This window comes from Condylura cristata, unplaced genomic scaffold (assembly GCF_000260355.1).
Source record: "Condylura cristata isolate star-nosed mole 26May11 unplaced genomic scaffold, ConCri1.0 scaffold00018, whole genome shotgun sequence".
In the NCBI taxonomy this organism is placed as follows: domain Eukaryota; kingdom Metazoa; phylum Chordata; class Mammalia; order Eulipotyphla; family Talpidae; genus Condylura; species Condylura cristata.
Genome location: NW_004567119.1, coordinates 10,077,413 through 10,101,940, shown reverse-complemented (window position 1 = coordinate 10,101,940; position 24,528 = coordinate 10,077,413). Strand labels below are relative to the sequence as shown.

Sequence of the window (24,528 nt, the reverse complement as noted above, 5' to 3'; positions counted from 1 at the left end):
GTCTCAATCCCAGAGCACTTCAGAAAAGGTGATGTTTATCTAAAGCCCGCATTACCTCTGCATAGCAATCCTGATACCCACTCTGCTACAAAATCACAAATAATATAAAAAGCATAGAGAATTAATGTTACCTATTAATAGTGAAATTGAAAGTAAGATACCATTTATTTCCAGTGACTGAAGATTTTCTATCATTTCCAACCAAATAATATTTGCTCTCCAGGGACTTAAGGGACTACCCTGACCAATCTGTCTTTCTCATTTCCTGCTTAAAACTAACTCTTTACTCTCTGACACTATTTAAATCTCGTCAGGGATGTCTGCTTCCTATCTGGAATAGAGCTTTGGCAATGATAAAACATTTGAAATAATAATATCTGAAACAGTGTCACATACCCTGGGCCATTCAATCCCGTAGGACTGACTGTCTTTGAGAAGTCACGTTACACTCTGTATAATAAACTTTCTGAAATGCAAGTCGGATCCTCTTACAATCTTTAATGGCAACCCAAGGCCTAATGAATGAGGTTTTACATCCTTAGAAATTTCAGTAAATACCATGCCCTTGCCTTTTTAATTTTGAAAACCTACACTTGTGCACACGTATCTACGTTCCTTACATTGGCCTTTCCAAAGCCTCTTGCATTATCCATATCTTTCCTGCTCAGGTCCATTGCACCGGGTCAGGGTTTCTCAATCTCAGCACTACTCTCTCTTGAGGAGGGCTCTCCTACACACAGCACAGTGCTTAGCAATGTCCCTAACAGCTCTCCACCTGAAGCCAGTGGCACACTCACACACAAGATTACAGTGTGACTGTGCATCTAACCCTATTTCCAAACACCCAAAGCTGCCTCTAGCAATTTCCAAAACACCCGTTGGGGAAAAATTACCTTCAGTCAAGAACCACCAGATCAGATAATTGTTGACTCCTTAGATGTCCTGAATATATTGACAAGTCCCTTCCTTGCATATAAGTTTCAGGATGGTGTGACTCAAGCCACAGTAATTCTGTTCAAAACAATTCAGAACTGTTTTTACTAAAAGCTGCCACCTGGAGGTCAATAGCGAGGCTAATGGCTGATTGATGGTGTTGTTATAATAGACAATAACCAGTCACCTCAATGTGACCTAGTGGTTCACTGGCAAACATGTGAGAGACAAAGACAGCACAGACACCAGAGTTGTGTGCAATGACGAGAAGTCATGTGTCTGTAGTGGCAATGGAGAGAGCCAATGGAAGACCCCTGAGAACTGTGCACTGAAGCTCAGTGTAGAAGACTGGGGTTGCATTCTTGTTTGCCACAAGGTCTAACTTTTAAATGAAGATTCCTAAAATCCATACCTCCCCTCTGTATTTCCTTAAATCTGAAAAATAGACAAAGGGTCCAACTTGAAAACATTAAATTGACCGAATCTATAAATTAAAGTAAATAAATCCTTCACTGTTAAGTTTTGGTAAAAAGCCCAGAAGGTCATTCAAAACTAAGTATAAGCACAAAGGTAAATAGTCACATAATGGATTCTGGGAAACAATTGTGAAACAATTCTAAAGCACAGAAAACAGTTCTGAGAATCAATTCAAACCAATACCTGAAGGAGAGATCTGTACCTCTAAAACACAAATAATGTAGTAAATGTTAATAACCTCAATAATAAAAAATAAAATGTCTGGCGTGAAGGGAGCCTCGTGGGGTTGGGTGCTATGATATCCGAGATGTTCCAGCTGAAGCCAAAGGCAAGTTCTCAGATGTGCTCTGTAATGTTCTGTGCAGGGACAACATGTCAGGTACCTGCCTTGGGTGATCACAAGTCAAATGAGAGCATGCAGTCACAGCAAGCAATAACAGTTGGTGTCTTTCCCATGAAACATCTCTAATGACATTCCTCATTGCGTTAAGCATAAGCCCTGTCTCATCCCATATAGCAATGTGACTTGCCTGTCACAGGAAATGAATGCATTTACATTTCTGATTTGTATTTTCTAACTTGGATGCACATAATCTACTCCTTAGGGCACTGAGCACACAGACCACACTCTCTTAACATCTAGGAGTTCAAGACGTGACTGAGACATTGACTGGTGCTACCAGGGCAGACATTCTAACTCTTCACAGTGAAAATTCACTTTACAACATTTAGAAAACTTTAAAACTTTTATCTACATGTAAAAAAAAATCTTGGGGCCCTCCCTGATGGTGGAGCGGGTTAAAGCACAACACTGAGAAGCTAAAGCCACTTGCTCAAGAGTTCGATCCCAGCCTGCCCCGGAGTGGCAGACCTCTCCTGACCCGCCCGCTGCTCCCCTCAGGAGTGTACTTCAGTGATCTGCCTGTTCTGCTCCCCGCTCTGTCTCTGGTGAATATTTTCACTGCCCCTGCACCTCTAACCTGTACCCCAGTTCTGTATGCATAAATAAATCTTTTAAAAAATCTCTGAAACTATTTAATAAATACTATATAAAATGTTAAATTTGGATTCAGTTACCTATCTAAACAATTTTTTTATTAAAACAACCTGACTTTTTAATTTGCGTTTTCATAATAGCATGTGTCAGCCCTTAACATTTTTTTTCACTGAATATATATAATGATAGTAAAGAGGTGCTTAATAAACTTAATACTTCAGAAACACAGTTACATAACCAATGTCCACTTTAATCAGTACCAACACAGGTATTTAAACACCTTTCATATCTCATATTTAGTTTGGCATGCTAAAGACTTAGCATATAAGCAAACAACATATGCAAATACAATTGCACATCCTTTAGTTCACATTGTGAGGCAGATACCATCAACCAATACAAATCAGAAAAAGAAATTTTAAATTAAGCTATTTTAAGTCTTAGAAAGGGACTGAAATACAGAAGGAAAAGCAGAGTTCTTCCCCTGACAATCCTCAGGCTCAGAGAATTCCATGTCTGTGGAGCAAATCTCTGATGATTCCAGAGCTTTTCAACACTTTACAAATCAAGTCTGGCAGCTGTATCACACTAGAATCAAAAGCTTCTAAAAATACACAGTAAGACTATTCATGAAGGCTTGTCTCACCATTCAAAGGGTGGTGCTCACAAAAACAAAAACAAAAGAAAACAAAACTAACTAAAGCTGATTATTAAAGCTGAAAAACTATATGGGGTTACTGAAAAAGCAAATACAGAATCGAGTGCTAATTTTCTTCACAAAGTTATGTTTAGGTTAGATTCAGTTAATTCCTCTTCTGCAAAGCAGCACTCTATGAAGGGGGGCGGGGTGGGAGGGGAATCATCATGTCCAAACTTAACTGTGTGATCTTCAGAAAAATCAGTGATTTAAAGTCAGGAAATAAACAATCCCACTAAAGGAGGGAAACAGAATAAAACAAGAGATAGAAAAGATTCCTGAATTGCACAATGACCTGCAAACAAGAGGTTCATACACAAAACTTTGAGTCAGACTTTACTTGGAAGAAAAGTTTTCAACAGTTTCTAAATATGTGGTGACTCCCCCAAAGACTGCTCATCTATAAAATTAACAAGCTGTACTAAATAATTTCCTTCAGCAGTCATACATTCTAAATAAAAACTATGCAAACTCTGCATTTATCTTTGTTTTTAACCATAAAGCACGATGACCAAATGACCTTTTTGTGAAGTCTAATAAAACCCATAAGGTATTATATATTACATATATTGGTAGAATTTGTGGTTACAGACATTCATAATAGATTACAAAACCACAAAAACAAATCTAAAAGTTAACAATGACTCACCAAAAGTCATCAATTAAAGTAATAAAGCATCTATGCCAAGTAATCTCCCTGTCTCACTTAAGAGCCAAATATCACAGAGCGAAATACCCACATTCACCGAACACCAGAAATGTACCCATGGGGTTTTTGGCATCTAGGGAAAAGGCTATAAAGCAAACAATGAATGAAGTAATAGGTCTTTTAGATCAATGCATCACAGTAACAAAACATGAGCTATTTGCTAAAACAAAACATTTTCTTTTCATTGTCCTGACTAAGCACTAGCCTCAGACATAAAACTGATACAGAGGCCAACTGGCTTTTCTCATTAAACCTTTTCTAGGATAGAACACAGCAAACGCAGATCAAGATGGCAAGGCTTCAGTTCCACAGAGTGTGTCTTTTCATGCAACCAAGTAACTGTGCACTGTGACTAGCTGCTAAATTTAGTCCTTTTATACATCTCTGCAGCTACAGAAATACTGGGGCATGTGCTATTAGTGCTACAGCCTTGAGAGTATCTGTCAATCCCCCAAATGCGGAAGTATCTCAGTAATCTACCTGTAAGAATTTCCCAAGAAAAGGAGATATCCCAAAGCCGGTTAAAATCTACAGGTAGCAAGAAAATGAGGGAAAAAAGAATAAGTAACAGGAAACAGCCCACACAGCCAGCAACACATAAAATAAATTTGGCATATATAGTCAACTGAATTATTAGTCACTTAAGCATGAAGATTAAATGAGAACCTGTAAGAGTAGAAAAAGTAAAACAACAACAACAAAAAGCCAGAATACATGAGAATACATAAAAGCCATGCTACGTATGCACTAACTGGACTAAAAGTCTAAAAGTTATGAAGCCAATTAATGGTTACCAGAAGGGCAGGGAGAAGAGCGGGTGCATAAATCAGGTAGATCGGTCTGCTTGTTTGGTAAAGGATAGAATTGGACTCTTAGTGCACACTAAATGTTAATGAACTTAATGTTCATTTTATGATGCATACCTGAAGCTTGTTATAATGTAATTTTCAAAAAAAATTGCATACATGCATATATTTATACATATGGGTATGTGTGTGTGTATCTATCTATCTATATATATAATTTATTTATTTGGTATCCTGGAAGTAGAGAGAATATATTTACATAGTATTCAAGCTGCATTAAAAAAATTATTATTTGTTATTGGTGGTTCCCTTAAGAAGCAGAATGAGGTAGGGAAGAAGGGCAGATATGAAAAGAAACGTTTTCCCTGTGTTTCTCTGAAAAGTTTAAAAATTTCCAGTAGATATAAACTTATTTCACCTGGGTAGTTTTGGGGTTTTTTTTTAAGGGAAAGAAAAAATATGCCTATAAAAATATGAATAAGAATACTCAATTATAGAAACTATTAAAAGGCAGAATTGCATTTATTTTTCCTTTATCATTCAAACATTTATGAGGTGAATATGCACAGCTGAACATTTCCTCCCTTTCTATAACTGGACTTCCTGCTGTACTGACTGGGATACATTTCCCCTACTTTGAGATAGGCATTCATACTTTCAGGGGCATGAATGTATCTGGTAAGACAAAAGACAATGGTCTGGTTTTCTATTATCTACAAAAAGGAAACACATTGGGAGTAGTGTGGAGAATCAAACCAAACTGCTGTCATTAACGTCAATGAAAAATTGTATCAGCACTCAAAGTGTTTATGATTAATATCAACCATTTAATTTTTACACAGTAACTTTTGAGAAGTGATTGCTTTCAATAAACATGGTGAGGTCACTATAAAGGAGTCTTCAATAGAACATATGATGCTAGAAAAGATAAAAAATATTATTTATATTCTAGAATATTGTCCAGTACCACCCTAAGTATTATTACATTATGTAGTAACTAATACAATAAACTTTTTTAAAGGATGGAAACCATCATAAACTCTAAGATGGCTGATAAGATTAGGGGTCTCCAAAGACTGCCATGTTCCCCAAAGAGGACACTATGCGGGCACCCTGAGGCTGGCAGCTGTCCTAAAATCTGGAAGTGTTTTACCCCCAATGCATCAACTGCTAGCAATTTTTGAGTCTGTTTTGCCTCTGCCCATGACAAGATTCAACTTGTTCCAAAATTCCACTAAATATGTTTCTTTTATGTTAAAACTCTGCTGTTCTGGGAAAGCTAAAAGCTAGAATTTTTTACACATGTGGACAAAAGCTATATTTGGACATTTCAGTCCTTTTACCAAATACATTTTTTTAGAGCACTCCCCCATGCTGCAGTTTATTATAAGTCACTCTTTCAAAAAATAAATAAATAAAGTAAACCTAGCTGTCCTACACAATTCCTTTAACGTGGAGGTCCAAGAAGGTTTTGATTTTTCAAAGAAAATCTAAAGTGAAACATTTAATGCAAATTCAATGCAAGCTACAGAAAATTCCTGAAGAGAATAATTAGAACTTCTATTTACAGATCATGCTTTCTTGTTATCCACCTATAAACACAAAGGTAAATTAGTCTTTTGAAGTAAGAAAATAATCAAAGGAGATTGCTTCAACACCATAATGCTAGTGGCACATGATACACCACTGCCTTTTCAATCAGGAAAGATTTCAAGCTCATAAAAGGTAACCAGGCCTGTTACACTCTAGCAATGGTATCATGACGGAATCAGGGATCGTCCCTAGTACATCCCCATAAATTGTTTAATCTCTTTCCTTGTGTCGAAGATCAAATTAAAACAACACATTTTAACTAAAATTAATCAGGAGATAACCATAAAAGTCAAGGCTGGCTAAAATGTTATATAGGGACAACTCATTAATAGATCTTAGTTGCTTTCTATTTTTTCACCTGAGAAAAGTTGTCTTTTTTTTTCTGAGAAGTTTTAGAGAACAGATGGTTTCACATATTTATACAAAAAAATCACTTTATAAAAAATCAAAGTGAACACTGCTCACTTAAAGGTTTGCATTAATCAAAACCATAAGGAAACTTTCCTATGCTATGGTAAAACAGATTTATGACTTATCAACAAAAACCTGAAGTTTTTCATAGCAAAACCATCTATAGTACAAATAATGAATCAGTGCCAAAAAATTATAATTTTAAGGGTACTTGGCAAAGACAAAAATATCTGAAGACAAAAATATCTGATTGTGATTATTAAAAATAAAATTTGCAATTTTTTCTAGAAATATTTGAAAATTTAAAATACCTCCTTTATTTCCAGATGAGAAATATTGCTTAGGTTCCACATGACATAAACAGTGATAAAAGGGATATTTTTAACATTTTATAGCCAAATGTCAAAATTTCAAGGATTAGCTCCTAATGTTTTAATTTCCACAATCTGATTGAATTCGGCCTTCTTTTCTTTCTCAGAGCTTGAGTTTTTGCTTCTAAGTAGATATGACAAAGAAGTCAGAACACCAAATGCTGGATTTCTGATGGCAACTATAATCTTGCTTCCTTCTAAATTAATTTAAAAACTCTTCTACTTTTTATAAAAAAATACAATTTTGTATTTTTAATACAAAATTGAAAACATACCATAGGAATTTTACTTGCTTTTTTTACCTAACATTTTCCCATGTCTTTAAATATTCTCACAAACATAATTTTTAATGGGCACTATATATAGATCCATGGAATTTTATGGTAATACACTTAACTGTTTTCTACTTAGGGATTTAAAACTGTTTCCAATTTCTGGCTCCAATTGGTGGGACAAAAATTCTTAGGCATAATTATATCTGCATTTCAGGTAATTCAGAATAAATTCTTAGAAGTTATTAGTTCAAATAGTAAGAATATTTGAACAGTTATATAAAACAAACTGCTTTCCATAAAAATCATGAAATTTACACTTCTATTGTTCTTTCAGAATGCTAATTGATTGCACATTCAAAAATAATGGACATTTTTAAAAACCCTGTCATTTAAAAATAACATCTCATTTCTATAACTCATCTTTTTATTAATGAGATGGAGTATTTTCATGCTCCCATTTGTAATTCTACTTTTTCAAATTGTCTGATTGGTCTTTCATCCACTTCATCCACTTCCTTGCTAGTTGTTTAAGCTCCTATAACTCTATACAAAAATATGAAACCCTTGTTTATGGCATTTATTAATTTTTAATTTTTATGTTGGGCAACCAACATCCTTTATGATTGGATTTTCCACAATTTTTATGCTTAGATAATTCTTTCCTATTTCAACATAACTATTGACATATTTTCTTTCAGTTCTATTTTTATATTTTTTATATCTATGTTTTTAAAACACCTGGAATTTATTTTTGGTATGGTACAAGAATGATGATTTAATATCTGGTTGTATAAGAGCTCATTAATCATTACTTCCAAAATTTTTCAACCTATTGTTCCAGATTAACTTTTAAAAACCACTTTGTCATATATATACCTCACCCCACTTAAAAAAACTCACTTTGATTCTTATTGAAAAGCAATCAAACTGTAAGTGAAAATCAGGATCTATGAATGATAGATACTGATGCTATCAGGTATCCTTGAGTCAGTTTGTTATTGAAATATTTCCAATATCTCATTAATTTACTAACCCATAGGCTTTTTAATTCAGATAGGAATTTTTTATAGTGTATTAGAGAACTTACCTAGGAATTTTTTATAGTGTATTAGAGAACTTACCTAGATTTATTACCTTCCATTTTAATTACTAAATCTTTTTAACTGAATGTAAATTTTTAAATTTTGTCAGATGGCTTTGCAACATTTTTTTTGGGGGGGGTGTATGATGAGTGCTATTATTCTCAGTCTTCTAAATCTCACATATAAACTAGTTTCTTAATAGTAAATCATCCTTTAGTTCCTATCATAAGTCCAACTCATAACAGTGTATTTTTTTTGAGTATGCTGTTGGTTTTGGTTTGCTTGTGCTATTATCAACAATTTCACTTATAATAATTATTAGAGCCTCTTTGAAGATAATGTTTGGATAACTATTAAAATTACAATGATTTCAACTAGATGCTTGCCTTTATTTCACTCACTTTCTCTGAGTAACATTCATTTGGACCTAAATCAGAGTTGCATTTTTTAAAATCCCATTTGCAATTATTGCTACATGCTATTTATATTTTTTAATTTGGCACTTTTATGATTTTCATCTTTCCTTTTGTTAGTTATCATAAATTCTGGTCATTATATTTCCTGTCTTCTCTATGTTCACCACAAATCAGCTACTTGATCAATTCTTTTTGTCTTATGACCTAATTTATTTTCACCTACTTGCATGACTTTTAAGGTGTTAATGAATTTTTAAAAATAGACAGAAAAACTAAATAGGCAGTTCTCCAAACAAGATATGTAAATGACCAACAGACATATGGAAACATGCTCATCATCACTTAGCAGGGAAGTACAAATCAAGCCACATCTGTGAGAATGGCCCACTTCAAAAAAAGAAAACACAAACAAGGTATGGCGACAAAGAAACCCTATTACATTGTTGTGGGAATGTAGACTGGTCCAGCAAGTATGGAAAGAAGTGTGGAGATTCCTCAAAACACTAAAGATGGATTTACGATTTGACCCAAAATTCCATTCCTGGGTATCTACCCAAAGAGCACAAAAACATTAATCTGAAGGTAACCTGCACTCCTATGTTGACAGCAGCACTAGACATGGGAACATCCTAAATGCCCCAGAAAAGGTATGTGAATCAAAGAATGCGGTATATACACATTGGAATATTATTCAGTGATCAAAAAGATAAACTCATGCCATTTGTGGTAACATGGATGGAGCTGTAAGGGATTATTGTAAGCAAAGTAAGTCAAAAGGAGAAAGATAAACATTATACTGTTCCATTTACATGTGGAATCTAGAGATTCAAACAGATGATCAGACAAAGAGAAACCGTGAGAGACCCCTGAAAACACTATAGATCTGAAATTCTCAGGAGAGGTGGGGCTGGGGGAGGGAGGAGAACAAAGTGGACTGTGGTAGAGGACTGGAGGCACTTTGGTGATGGAAGAATTATGGTGACCACACCTGAGCAGAGAAATCCTTTATTACAAAAAAATAAACAAGGATGTTTAAAAGAAAAAGACAGACAAAAATAAAGAGGCTTAGGGTGTTTTGTCATACTGTCCTATTAATTTACAAAGTATCTATTTCCATTCATATATGGAACCTATCTTGGGGCAGGATGCTCTAAAGTGCTATGCCTTCTTAAATGAATTAGAAAAGTCATATTAATCTCACTATAATCTATTACAATTTTTTAGAGCCTATTTTGAAAAATTTGCTAGAGTTTCAGAAAACAACCTAACAATGTACATCTGGGCTTAGAAAATCACTTAAAATTTTGTTTCTCCAGAAAACACTGCTCCAATGTTTTCTATTCATTCTCAGCTATGTGAGCCAAACACTTCAAAATAAATTAACTGTGTTAGAGAAAAGCAGAAAAATGGAAGAAATGAATTGAATGTTGGAGGCTGTGTTTAAAACTGCAAATATAAACAATATAGCTTTACTGAAATTAGGAGAAAACCCTTCAGAAAGCCACATGTTTCTCTTTAGGGATGATAATCTGATGTGGCGAAACTCAATATTTTTATAACTGCTTTTCATGCATTCTTGCAATTTGCCTTTAAAAACACACACACACACACACACACACACACATTAGATCCCCTGGTATATTGTTACTATAACTTGGCTTGCATTTTCCTGTGTAATTTGTGTACATTTTTTTTTTCAAAAATATTGACTAATTACCTCTATTCCCTATGAAACTCCAATGGGCATTCCTACAAAAGTTCTTATTTTAATAGGCATTTTCCATATTATATGTCAGTGGGGAGTGAAGATGTCTATATAAAATGTTAAACACTTTTCATTATGAGTCCTGTAGTTTTCCCAAACTGGAAATGATTCTACTAGTTACCAGGTGCTCTTATCTTAAAGAGAGACATCCCGCTTAATGTAGGGGCTTCCTCAGCTCACAACATTCCCCCAGTTTACATTTTCTTTCCACTGACCATAAGTGTTCTAGGAGGGACTTCTCTATGTTCACTTTTGAGATAGCTAGGTAAAGGCAAATACACCCAGACATACTTGTCAAGTAAGAGTATTCAATTCGGTAGGCTGTGACATTCATATTGTGAAGTACAGAACCATGTGATGAGGGAGAATTAAAAGATGGAGACCGGGGAGCGCGACATCATACCTGCTTGCCGCCCAGCGTGCACAGCCTCTTGACCACTCCTGAGTCTAGTTTAATGGCTTCAGTGATATCTGTTAAGACTTGTTCAAAGGAATGAGCCGTCTTCTTATTCAGAAGGATTCTCACGGCTTTTCTGGGCTTCACTCCACTGCGAATCACAGTCACTAGCTTGGGTTTGATGAAATCTTTACTTTCCTTCACTTCACTTTTCACTGAGGAAGCAGCAGCCAAAGCTCGGGTGCTCCCACCCTTGATGTTCACAGACCAGTTTGGATTAATATTTTTGGTGTAATCAACTTTACGAAATGGCTCGTTCGATGCACACACGTAACTCTCACCTAAAAAGCAAAAGTCAGTTTTATTAGCATGATTATCTACAATACTGGAGTATTTTATAAGAACAAGAAACACTGGAAACCTGGAAGTGAACTTCTGAATTTAACAGATTCACCAAAAGGGAGTTGATGTCATTTTCTTTGGCATTTTCCTGACACACCCCACCTTTCTTTTAATAGCAGCTGGATTCATTTTGAAGGAACAACATGCCTTTCAGACTGAAAATCACTGACAAAGAAACTAGAGATCTGGCTTTGTTCTGAAGAAATGTGTCACCCTGGAAAATTCCTCTCCACATCATTATCTGTAAAGTGAAGTTGCTGGAACCACATGATTTAGAGTATTTTCTCCTTCTGAAAGTCTAAACTGTATCATTAAGTAACACATTCATAAAAAGAAATAAAATCACTTTCCTCCTCCTTCCAACGAAAAGATTTCAGTGCTAAGCACATCTTCATACACTAAGTTATATTCAACTACAGGATCCTTTGTTCAATTAATGAAGCACGACAAAAATGAAATTTGACAACTCAAAGAAACCTACCTTGGGTGTTGTTTTTTCATAATTAAAAGACTGTAGATTAAAAATAATTAGTTTAAATGGACAACTTTTCTATATTTAGTAGGAAAGGATAGTTAAAAGGATGCTTTCATGGCTCATGTAATCTGCTTAATTTCTTTTTAAAGAAAATTTACATTTTTAGATTGAAATACAAAATTTGTTTTCTTCACCAAAAACAGTAGTCGTATCTGTGTTCTTCCAAGGCAAACCACAAAACACTGTTTTTTAGGTTTTCCAGGTTGTGCTTACATATCAAGACAAGGCAGTAGGTAATAGTCATGGAAAAAGACAGAAGACAGACAAGAGATCCGTGGTTGGTAACCATGGCCTCTGATCTTGTCTGGGCTGAGAATAAGAAGTGTTCAACAGGCACCTTCTGTAAAGCTTTAGAAGATGCAGGTTCAACGAAGGAACCTAAACAGTAACAACCAGATTCTTCCCTTCTAACTTGTTCCTTTAGGTTCATTTAGTTAAGACAAAAAATCTACACTGAAATTGTCTGGCAATCTCACACAACTACTCTACTATCTGGTAATTCCCTTAACTATCCATAAAAGATGTTTAACACTACACTTAAAACTCCCCAGTCAGAAGCTTCATTGTAACATTTTATAAAATGTATTCCTTCCTCCCACACTTCCGTAAATTTCTTCAAAGAACTGATAACTCAAGGCCTGACAAATGGATCCACAGTGGTAATGTTATATCTTAAATGACTAAATTGAAACAATGCCAAGTGTCACTAGCAGGGATCACACACAGAAGTGTGGGTAGCACTTTCAACTTATCTTCTGGAAGGGCAGTTAGCTCTCCAAAGCTTGAGAGTTCAAACCCAGGCCATGTAACTGGCAGATTATCAATGGCTAGTGTACCCAATGGGAGATCTATGAATCAGGATATTCACTGATTAAGTGACCTACCTTATAGCTTTACTGTAAGCTGTTTTCAAATTCCATACACATTTTCTCAAATCCCAAATATAAGAGAAAACCTACTTTTTAAAGTCTCTTTGGTATTTTTAATGTTTCTGAATTATCTCTAGGAAGTTCTAGCTTGGTTATGTAAAACTGCATTCACCATTAAATCCAGATCATATTTTATATAAAGAGTTATGTTAAGCAAAGCCAAATTAATTGACCCTTAGCCTGTGAAAGTGCGCCTTAGTATGCCTTGAGACACGTGAACTCATTTTCATAATCTTCTGCTTAATTTTTAATGAAACATTAAAAGCTATACTATTTGTCACTTGGTCTACTGGTATATTATTCATTAAATTTTAAAATTTTAAAATGATACACTAAAAAAATCCACAATTTTTCTTTATGAAAACTAAGTTTTAACTTTCCATTTCAATTTTGGTATAGAAAGTAAGAAAATTAAACGCTAAGATTTTGTAAAAAAATATTTACTAATTCAAAAAGAATCCTTCTTTCCCACATATCCAGTATAATAGTCTCACTCTTAAGAGAGAAATTATGTTATACAAGTTTTCAATGCTGTAAATGCTTGAAACAAAAATAACCCAAGCAGTGAAAGGGAGTTCCTGAGAACCCATTAACATAAGTATTATATTTAACCATTATTAAAATATTCTTCAAATACTGATTAATGGAGGACTTAGGGACTCCCAAAGCCACATGAACAATTCAATAAGATATCAGACATACAAGAAGGATCTAAAAAGAGAATAATATCTTCTATTTAAAGGTATAATTAGGCCCCTGCCCAGGAAAACTAGGGAATCAGTTATAGGCTTAAACGATGCTTCTAAACCAATAATCTAAAATCTAACCTACCTCCTACCATTTAGTTAAAGATCTTTCATCTCTGTAGGTTTATCATACAATCATCTGGGAAAATGACATATGTAATTTCAAAAACATGTATAAATTTAATAAACCAGAGTCATATATTATATGTATATACTAATCAAGGATAAATAATTAGGATTTTGCTTTAACTTTATTGAGAACTCTTACAATGAAAGAGTTTCCATAGATAAGAATGTAGTTGCATTGGTCCATAATATTAAAAGGAAAAAAAAAAAGGATCTTTGCAAGAGAAAAGTTTTTTGTTGTTTTTTTTTTTTTTTTTTTTTAAGAACAAGCAGAAGTTGTTAGCTGGGAAAAAGCTTCCCCCCCAAATAGGAGGAAATGAGGAAATGATAATTGCAAAAATAAATTTAAAATGAGCAAATTTAATATGTCAGATAGCCCTTATTAGTCTAGTCTCTACACACTTAACACATCAACCAGCAGAGTCTGCATTTTCTATTCATCTATATTTTGCCCCTTTACACTGTCCAGAATGTCAGAGTAGAAACAGACAAAGTCTCTCTTTGAATTTGTTTGAGGTTACAGATAAATTTTAATACCCTCCCTCTTTCCCTTCCTTCTATTTAATAGAATGTTTCTATTAAAAACTTGTAGATTGTGAAGAGACATTCATAGCCAAGAGGCACATGAAAAGATTTTAATCATCTCCTCTTAGGGAAATGCAACTCAAAACCACAATGAGATGGTGCTTTACAACTTTCAGAGTGACTATTATCAAAAAGACAAGAAGTAGTAAATGTGGGCAAAGATTTAAAGGAGAGAGATCCTCATACATAGAGGGCATGTAAATCGCCACTATAAAATATGTATGAGTGACAAAGCAAGCAGATTTTTTTTTTATCTAAAACTTTCTGGATCTAAATATTGTCTCCAAATAGAGAAATACTAATTCAAAAGGAAACTTCACCCCTCTGTTCCTTGCAGCACTATTGACAATAAACAAGTGATGGAAACAATGTAAGTGTCCAAAACAGAGGAGTGGACCAGGAAGATGTGGTACATATATACAGTGGACTACTGCTCAGTATTAACAAATATAAAACTCTTGCCATCTGTGACAACATAGATGAAACTTGAGGGGATTATGCTAAAAGAAATAAGTCCAAATAAAAACGACTACTATTAGGTGACATCACTTATATGAGGAATAGGGAAACAAAACAAAAGGTCAGATAAAGTCAACCCAATACCAAACCCTGGAAATCTGATGGTAGAAGTCTGATTTAGAGGTACTGGAGAGGGACACCGGGAGAAGTGAGGAGAAAAATCAGGGAGAGAGCACAATAAACCAGGGCATGGACACAGTGGTGTGGTGACAACACTTGAAGAGGGAGAGTTTAGACCTCTCAAAACAGTGTTGTAAACCAGGGCTAATACAATTGTTAAAAAAGCAAAAAAATCTGTTTTCTACTCATTTCTCAAAAGCGTAACAAGTTTTCCAAGTGAAAGTGATAGTTAGAAAAAAAAATCTATCCTAAAGCATTGACTCATGATATAATGATAAAATACTACAGTAGGGCAGAATTTTACAAATCCTTACCAATATATGTTTAAATGTCACTTGCCAAGGCAAGGGCAAGATTACTTGAAAAAATAAGCTAGGATTTGAGTATGTGTGTGCAGATGTATATGTGTGCATAAAGGTACATTTTCTATGGCTATTTCATATAAACACTTGGAAAAAAAAAAAAAAGCAGTATGAGGTCCAGGCATAACCTGGTAACGATCGCTAGACCTCAAATGCTGTCGCAAACTGGTCTGATGCTCAAACCCATTTCCTCCTGTGTGATGTAATCTCATAGGATACATCAAATAAAGTCACGTTGAAAATAATAATAATAGGCACAAAAATGAGGTCTCTGTGCAATTCACAAAATACTAAACATCTCCCTCTTGCCCTCAATGAGTGACTGCCACTACTTCATCAATAACTTATTCCTTGATCTAGTCTGTGCTCCCTATAAATAAGATTAAATAAGTATGTCCTTCCTTCTGATAACATCCAACAGTGAGTCCAACCAAAGTCCATTCAAGGACATGTCTCACATCCTCCTACACTCCATGTTACCCTATAATGTTTGTTCTTTGCTGGTCTCTGGCAGACCAGACCTGAGTTTCATTCATTCATATTACCCCTCCATCCTGCTCTTTCAACTGTTGTCTGACCACAAGAGACTATGAGGAAATCATTTTGGAAAGTACGATAATGTGAAAACTACATACTGTATAAAAAAGATGGATAGAAGAATAAAGTGACTACACAAATTAATAATTTCTAAGCAATGTGTATAGTCTTTTGCCTTCCTTTAAGATACTTTCCAGTGGCATGACTTGGCTTCTTACCACGATGGTAAACACAATGCACACTACTTCACAGTGAGCAAGTTACCAAAACTGTTTACAATTATGAGATACAACCTTGGTCTTTAGTAGCGATTAACTGTCAACCTTATGCAATCAAACGATTACTTTCTATTTAAGAAGCAAGAGTCTACAAACAAGGAACTACGATTTCTTACTTTTTGAAAACCTTCATCCCTACCTATATATTCAGCCTATACGTTTTCCTCTTCCCTCCCCCTTCTTCAGTGATGGGGTATACTCATCCTATTCACACTGATTTCCTCTACAAGATTGAGGCTCTTCCCTTTTCTCAGGCTGGTTTTAGGGACAGTCTTCTTTTCTCCTCCATTTAACTAGACAGGTTTCTACACAGACTTACACACAACTATCTCCCCCACCTTAAACACAGATATTACCTCTCTTCATTCCTCACGTGCTTCTACTGAATGTGCTTCTGGCTTCCAGACATTGGCATGTTAAAGAGCAGTCCCCATCTGCCTTTTTCCCATTTATTTTTTCAGCAAAAAATCTTAGGAAACTAAATTCTTAAACTTCCATAAAGTGGAAAAAATGTTTCCAAAGCAATATAATCAAGGAAAAAAATCAGATATGTTTAGGTCAACAAGATGGTTTGATTATCTCTGAACAACTACAGCATCTGTCAGACTTTCTTGGTGGTTGGACTGTAACATGCATGTTTCCAGAGCAGACACATCACAGCCAAGTTTCAACACCCAGCTGGTAAAGAAAAATGAAGCAGGAGGAAAGTGGGTCTGATTTATTATTCTGCAGTGGCAAACAACATAATTGGGTTTTCTAACCAAACTACATAGAGTCCAGAATTTAAACTTGTGGGAATCACAGAGACGCACCATGCACTCTACTGCTGCATGGGTGCCACCCCTACTATGTGCTTATTTGTTCTGTCTCTGCATTGGAGCTGCTGCAAGTGAATATGCCACAAAATTAGTATGATGGCCTTTCCTTCAGGATAGGGCTGAAGACAGAAAATAAGATCCTCCACCTCTAAACTGATGCTCTTTTAGCACACCTGAAGGCAAATGACTTAAATAAGTCACCTCATAAAGTCATGTCCAGAAGTACATCTTATGGTACCCTCCACTAAGAAAGAGGTACAAAAGCTACTCTGAACATCTATGAAAAGATAGATCTATAAATCTCTGTTTCAGCTATGAAATTTAAAAGTTTATCTTAGGGCCAAAGAAAGTTAGATAACACAAATATTTGTGTTTTACTCACTAACCAAAAAGATTTCAAACTTAATCCATGAAAAATTGTATCTAATCTCCAGGTAAGCAGATTGATTCCCTAGTCTTTTGTTCTTCATACCCAGATCAAGTATATTATACATCGACAGGAGTGTATATTAAAATCTATGATGATTTCGATATCTGTGCTTATATTGATAAAAAAAAATGTAAGTGTTCCTCTCATCTTATTCTGGAACACCTGAAAAACTACTTCTAAATCAAGTAGAAGTCACATTGTATCCATAGCCTCAATTCTTTTGGCCTCAAATAGTGTAACTTTCCTGGGCATAAATTTACTCTGCAAGAATGAAGGCTCAATGACAGTGTAAATCTGACTCATCACCTGGCATTCTCAAACAGCACGCTGATCTCAGAATTCAGTACCATGAGCACACTGTGAATACAAATATAGTCTGGACAAGTAATATCTGTAACTTTATATTGCTACCTCACACTTTTATGGGTTATGTAGTTCTTTTGGCTTAGACCTTCTTCAATCTATGATGCAGTTACATTGTGATAAAACAAGTTCAAAATATTTTAAGTCAAGTTCATTTAATGTACTATATTACCAAATATCATAGCTTAGCCTAGCCTACTCTAAACATGTTCAGAAAACTGACATTTGCTTAGTGTTTTGCCAGATTACCTAATACAAAGCCCATTTTATAATAAAGTGTTGAATGACTCATGTAATTTATTGAACACTGTACTGATAATGAAAAACAGATTGTAGTGTTTTGTTTACCCTCATGATCATGTGGCTGACCAGGTGCTGTGGATCATGGCTACCACCCAACGTCACAAAAGAGCATCATACCACTTATCACTAGGCCAGGAAAAAAAATCACAATTCAAAATTCAAAGTACAGTCTCTAGTGAATGTGTAACTTTAGTGCCACTGTGAAGTTAGAAAATCATGAAGCTGAACTATCATGAGTTGGGGACCATCTGTATTTACATTTCAATTTGTTTGGGTTGTATCAGAGTGTAAGACCTACAGGCATTAAGTATACATATTTACATTCATAAATATTTAAGTGGCAATGTAGTCAAAAGTAATTAAGGCAGTCCTGGAATTCTGCAACTTGGCTGTTAGATTTTTACACTGTTTTTTCATATTTAAGCATTCCAAATACTGCTATCATTTGAGAAACCCTGCATCTTAAAGAAATTGGGAGAGAAACCTTCAAACTAAAAATATTTTTGAATAAACTTGGGCATAATAAATGTAGGGTGAATTCTTCAACTGGTTCCTCATCTGAACAGAGGCAAAACTTTTCTCAAGCATTTTTCCAGCCTCTGGAGACCTCTTATTCACCCCTTAAGTGTTGTGAGCCTGAAAGGAATATATGGCCCCAGTTTTAACAGGCGATCAGTAAGGAGTGTGGTTCAGAAAAGATTCAGTGCAAATGCTAGACAATATAGGAGCAAGATGTTTACCAATAAAAGAGATATTTAGGAGCTAGAAGGGACAACAGCACTATGATGATTGTCTTAAAGATAGTCATGGTCAAATTGGATGATGTATACTCCAAATGTACGAATGTAGCTAATGTAACACTAATGTAGCTCCAAATGGTGACTAACATTAAAGGGGAAAGTTACAAGGATGCAAATTTTTGTCTAAGATGCTGAATTCAAATGCCACCAATAAAATATGCTTTGTGCACAGTAGGAATCTTGACTTTTTATATCCATTATAAGGTTCATGTGTAACCTCTGGATAGTGGCTTTGACTATTAAACTGATAAGGGATGAGCTGACACTGGGCTCTTTCTGAAGTTCTCTTTTCAAAGTGGCTTGATGAATATGATTATAACCAGTAAATTTTCATAAGTCCTTTTTTGTTTTTATGATTCTTTAGTAGGAGAGGTAGAATACTGCTAAGAAGAGAACAGGATGATGGGCAAGGCTATTGGGGGAAGACAGCATCAATCACACTGCTTTTAAGAAATACACTGTCATTCAAAAACTAAAAGGAATATAGAGTGTGTGAAACATACATCGTGAAAAAAAGAAAAATCGGTGAAAATATTTTAAACTGCTATTGTGGTATTTTTTGTTGCAAGGCATTATAATTTACAAACATAGAAACAAAAGGTAACAAGGGAGGCATAATATACATTATTGTAGCCCCTTCCTCTGAAATTTTAGTAAATATTCCAGTGTTCCCAAAGTACTTAGCAAGTTGATCTCTGGAATCAATGTTTCCATTCCTTCAGTCTAATAGGTAGTAGCTTCTGGCAAATTGCAACATTATTAGTCAACTACTTAAGGCTGCAGTAGACATGGCAAACAGGATAAAACAACCTACTTTTAATATATTTCAAACATATAACACAGATCATAGAAAGTCTTAAGAAATAAAATGTTATTCATTTAAATTCTATCCTTAAAATATTTCCTCTCATAAGGTCTCCCCACTAGTGCAGGGGTTAAATTCTTGTACTACCAAGCTATTGCCAACCACTATGGCATGAGTTCAATCCAGCCAGGGAGCTGACCCACACGGCACAGCAGACGTCTCCTGTCTTGGCCACTGCTCCCCTCAGCAGTGTATTTCAGTAGATCTGCCTGTTCTGCTTCCCACTCTGTCGCTGGTGAATCCCCTCACACCTCCCTCCATGTCTCCCAATCCCCCTGCCTTTGGCTGACACTCTAGTTCTTGTGTATATAAATACATAAAAATATATCTTTTTTTCCACTCATGGAATTTAAAAGTTTTAAATTTAAAAGATTGTGTTAAAAGACATGAAATTACTTTGCTAGAACAAAGCTTAGAATAAGAATAAATGCTAAAGATGTACAAAACTAGGTTTTTGCTATATGAAGGCCAACTCAAAATTTAAATATCTCATACACTACTAAGATAGATAAAATATAAATATACTACTTTTTTCTTGGAGAAGAAACCCATTTAAAAGCTAAAATATGAAGTGGCAAGAAGTATTTGCCTCTTGCATTAAGAGTTCTACTTTGCATATCTAGCCAACTGTCTAGCTGCCTGTGTTAAGATTTTTTAAACATTTCTATCAACTTAACCCCAACCATTAAAATATCTTATATGTGGCACAAAAGTAACATTAATTCAACAAACATCAAGTGTTAGCAATATTCTGTTGCATGAGATAAATGAATAAATAAGACAACTATGGTCATAGCCCTCATTGGCTTGTAATTTTTTTCCTTACAGCATCCCATGAAGAAGATTCACCTAAACGTTACGGAGGACTGTAAGGACTCATCTACACTTGGGCGATCACATCTGATCGTGAAACCTGGCCAGCTCTGAAAGAGGGACATGCCAATGGAAAGATCATTTCTTTCCACTCCCAAAAGTATTTTCCAAGAGCACTGAATATCATAGGGTCATAAAAATCCATTTCTATAGTTTAAAACTTCTTGACATAGTGACCTTTTCTTACAACAACCACAGTATCACTGTTTCATGCTCTGATGTTATAAATGCTCTCCCAAATAACCCCCCACACAACCCTTTATAATTCTTGACTCTGTAGGTGAAACTGTGTCTTCCCATTAACTCTGAAAAAAAGCATAGTATGGAGTTGTGTTGCAGCATACTTGAATTTCCTTATTCTAAGGAAATTACATAAAATATCAGATTTGTGGAGGCAGGTATTATGAGAGTCCCTCTCTCTTTCCACATAAATGAACTAGTACAGACTTTCCTCAACCATTATAACTTTGACTTAATATGAAATACCCAAATTTTCAAAACATTTACTTTTAAAAATATAAAGAATAACCCTTTTCATGGTTAATCTTCCCTTGACAACTAAAGAACCTAGACCTAAAACTATATCCTGGTCTACTTATTCAATGAAGTTATTGTATGTCCAAGATCCCTGACCCTACAATACTCTCAATCTAGTGCAAGACAGACCTAATATACCACTAATTAGACTTCAGAGCTAACTGTTATAGTAAAGAAAAATGCTGTGAGTAAGCAGAGGAAAGAGTTATAAGCTTGACCTCAGGCCATGGTGCCAACATTCATTTCTCTGGGAAGATTTTTCCATCATCCCAGGCAATACACTGAAATCATTGTGTGTGTGTGTTCTCACTATTTCTCTCCCTCCAGAATGGGAGCTTCTTGAAGACAAGACAATATCTCCTTGAACACCACATTATGCCCTTGATCAACAACTATTTGAAGGAGGTCTTGAAGAAATTCTGGATGTGGCCAGGTAAAGGAAGCTTTGTAGACTAAGATTCAACACTAACCTGCCATGACTTCCATGTGCAAAAAACTTCTATACAAAAATAACTCAGATCTAAGCTTTTCCTTCACTATAACAAGTTCCAATAATTCTGTTTCTATTATTACTATATTTTTGGGTGGGATAAGGGACTATAATCTGGGTTATTATAGAGACTTTTTTTTTTACTTTAAGACTCTATAGTTTGTGGAAAATTCTAAACTTGGACAAAGATCTATTGTCAGAGAGAATTCCACCATTGATAAAAAAAAGTGCACAAATTTTCTTCTTTTGCAGTAATTTTATTATATTGAAAACTCCTTAAAGTAAACAAGCAATTGTCTAGACTGGGAAGCATTTCGGTTGTGCAAATATTTGTGTTATGACTATTATCATTATTTTCCATAGTGTGGTGTATGTAATTTGAACTCTAAATATACTTAAGGTTCCCATCTTCAAAAAAAAATCAGTAAATGAATGTTAGAAGGAAATTTGTCAACCTTTGATTATAGTTGACAGTGCACTGCATATTCGACTCAATGGACGATACCCTATTAGGGGAATAAGCTCACTGTGTGACTGTAGGCTCTCATTAGTGCGATGTTATTCACCTTGGTGCACACTCAGCCCACATCTCACAGGTGGCATACACTGCTAAAATTATGGGGGATGCTAACAAAGCCCCTTCTCAGACACGGGTATGCAAGTAAGGAGTGCTGGATAGCTTTGCTCCTCCCACAAAGTTGCATTTAGTTTTGGGTCAGTCAGAAAACCTGTTACTCAGTTTTCAAATATGCAGGGAAATGTTGCAGTTTAGATACTTCACATAATAAACAAAAGTAACAAAGACCTTTAACAATGTTTCTTCCTTTCACTTACTCTGCTTGTTATCACCTCCTCAGTGAGCTTATGAAAGGAAAACACACAAGTGGCCTAGGGAAAGTGTGAAGTCACAACTGGAGCACCCGCCTGATAGCACAACCGGTTCCTCCTCTAGCCAGGGTTTTGGAAAACTGGCAATGGACTGAAAGATGAGGAAACTCAAGGATGTTCAGCACTCCTCAGCGTGGCTCTATCACTCCGCCAAGGTGAGCTGCTAGCCATGCTGCTGAAGTTTGCTGCAAACAGACTCCCAGGCCTTCAGAGCACATGCAATAATGTAAGAGAAACAGTTGGCACCAAGTTCAGCTGCCTTTCCCTGCCAAGCCAGAATCACTATGACTACATGGAATGCGCCAGTTGTGTTCAGAAAGACACTTGAGAGCAGACTGAATATGGACATGCAGTTCAGCGCATACTTGGGTTCTTTCTGGTTGCTATAGGTGCTATTTAGATCTGAAAAGGGGTTCTGGGTTCTTTACTACTAGATATGCTTTTTTTTTTTAATCTCTAGTAAATATTGTTGGAATTCAGGGAGGATGCAACATGAAGCCACACAACTCCTTTGAGTGAAGCCTGACTAACACTCTAGGATCACAGGTCCAACTACTGGCTCCAATGACCTTTATCACCCTCCCTAGCCTGTGCTAGAAGGGGGGGGAGGGGGGAGGCGGTGCAGAAGAGCTAGACCCTGATTCACCTCATTGCCCACCGCAGGTGTAAAACCTTCAGCACAGTGGATCTTAATCCTAGCTACCCCTTGGAATCACTCGGGGAGCTTGTAACAGTACCTGCCCAGACAACACCCCAACCAATTACACCTGGTTATCTGGGGCTGAGCAGGAGACACTGTCTTTAAAAAAATCCCCCAATATGGCCCTCCCTTGGTGGCGCAGCGGGTTAAAGCACTGCACTGAGAAGCTTAAGCCACTTCCGCATGAGTTCGATTCCCGCCTACCCCCGGAGGAGACCACATGGCGTGGCAGACCTCTCCTGACCCGCCCGCTGCTCGCCTCAGCAGTGTACTTCGTCGATCTGCCTGTTCTGCACCCCACTCTGTCTCTGGTGAATCCTCTCACCCTCCGCATCTCTGGCCTGTACCCCAGTTCTATATGAATAAATAAATAAATCTTTTAAAAAAAATCCCCCAATATTCAAGATGCAGCCAAGGTTGGGCGCCCAGGCCTAGGGTCACCCCTTCTGACCTCGTGTGGCTCCAGCTGAGAGTTCAAGCAGGAAAGATGGCTTAGAGGGTTTCAGAAGCACAGCTTCTGAGCAGAGCAGGTGCGACGTCCTGTCCTGGTGCTGGGCGCGCCTCCAGACGCCTGCCCGGAGGGCCACACGCTGCGCCGAACAGTTTTTCCGAATAGTTTGTTCGTCAAAAATTTAGTTTTCCAACCTTCAGATGCCCCCCAAGCCCATTAGGGTTTTCTTTCTTTTTGAAGGCGACTCCCTTGAAAGGGGGCACTTGGGGCCGAGGGAGCCGCGCGTCCCTCGCACACAGAGCAGCGCAGACCACGCAAGCGCTGCGGTCGCCTAGGAGTCACCCGCAGGTTCCCCCACGCAGGGCCGGCGCGGGCCCGGGCCCCTGCACCTGCACCTGCCGGCGCGCTGGGCCGCACCTGCCGCCCCGGCCTCCCTCCTACCTTCCAGCAGCTCGTCCAGGCTGGTGACCTTCCGGCTGCCGTCGATGGTGTAGATGGTGCGGACGCCCTGGGGCAGGTTCACGTTGTCCGACAGCGAGCGGGTGAGCTCGATGAGCAGCGCATCAAAGGACCGGAAGCGGTCGGCGGAGATGGCAAACACCAGGCCCTTGAAGTAGCGGTCCCCGTTCCGGTAGAAGCGCGCCTTCTTGGCCTTCTTCTCCGAGCTCAGGGCCTGCAGGGTGCGCGTGCGGTAGAAGCTGCAGTGGGCACTGTGCGCCGGGCTGGGGATGAGCCCGTTCCCCTTGGGGCCCGAGCTGCTGCTGCCCCCGGAGGAGCTGGGCGCCCCTCGGCGCGACCCCGGCCGCGGCCTTTTGTCCCGCTCCTCAAAGTGCTCCAGCTCGATACTCCTGGTGCTGGCCATCGCGGCGGCTCCGCGCTCCCACACGTCCCGGCCGGCGCCCCCGGGCAGCCCAGAGGCCAAGCGAGCGCCAGTCCGGGCGG

General features: G+C 37.1%; 1 protein-coding gene across 6 annotated transcripts in view; it reads right to left on the bottom strand.

The window, feature by feature from the left end:
* DCLK2 (doublecortin-like kinase 2) overlaps nucleotides 1-24,522 on the bottom strand; it is a 118,535-nt gene extending 94,013 nt beyond the window's left edge. For all 6 annotated transcript variants that reach the window (XR_001145591.1, XM_012726892.1, XM_012726893.1 and 3 more), the window contains exons 1-2: nucleotides 24,028-24,522; nucleotides 10,936-11,270 (exon numbers count right to left, since the gene is read on the bottom strand). Coding sequence is in view for 5 of the 6 variants with exons in the window: in XM_012726892.1 (XP_012582346.1) it covers nucleotides 10,936-11,270; nucleotides 24,028-24,448 (756 nt within the window). In the remaining variant the exon portion in view is untranslated. The remainder of the gene's footprint in view (nucleotides 1-10,935; nucleotides 11,271-24,027) is intronic.
* Between the last annotated feature and the right edge of the window lie 6 nt (nucleotides 24,523-24,528).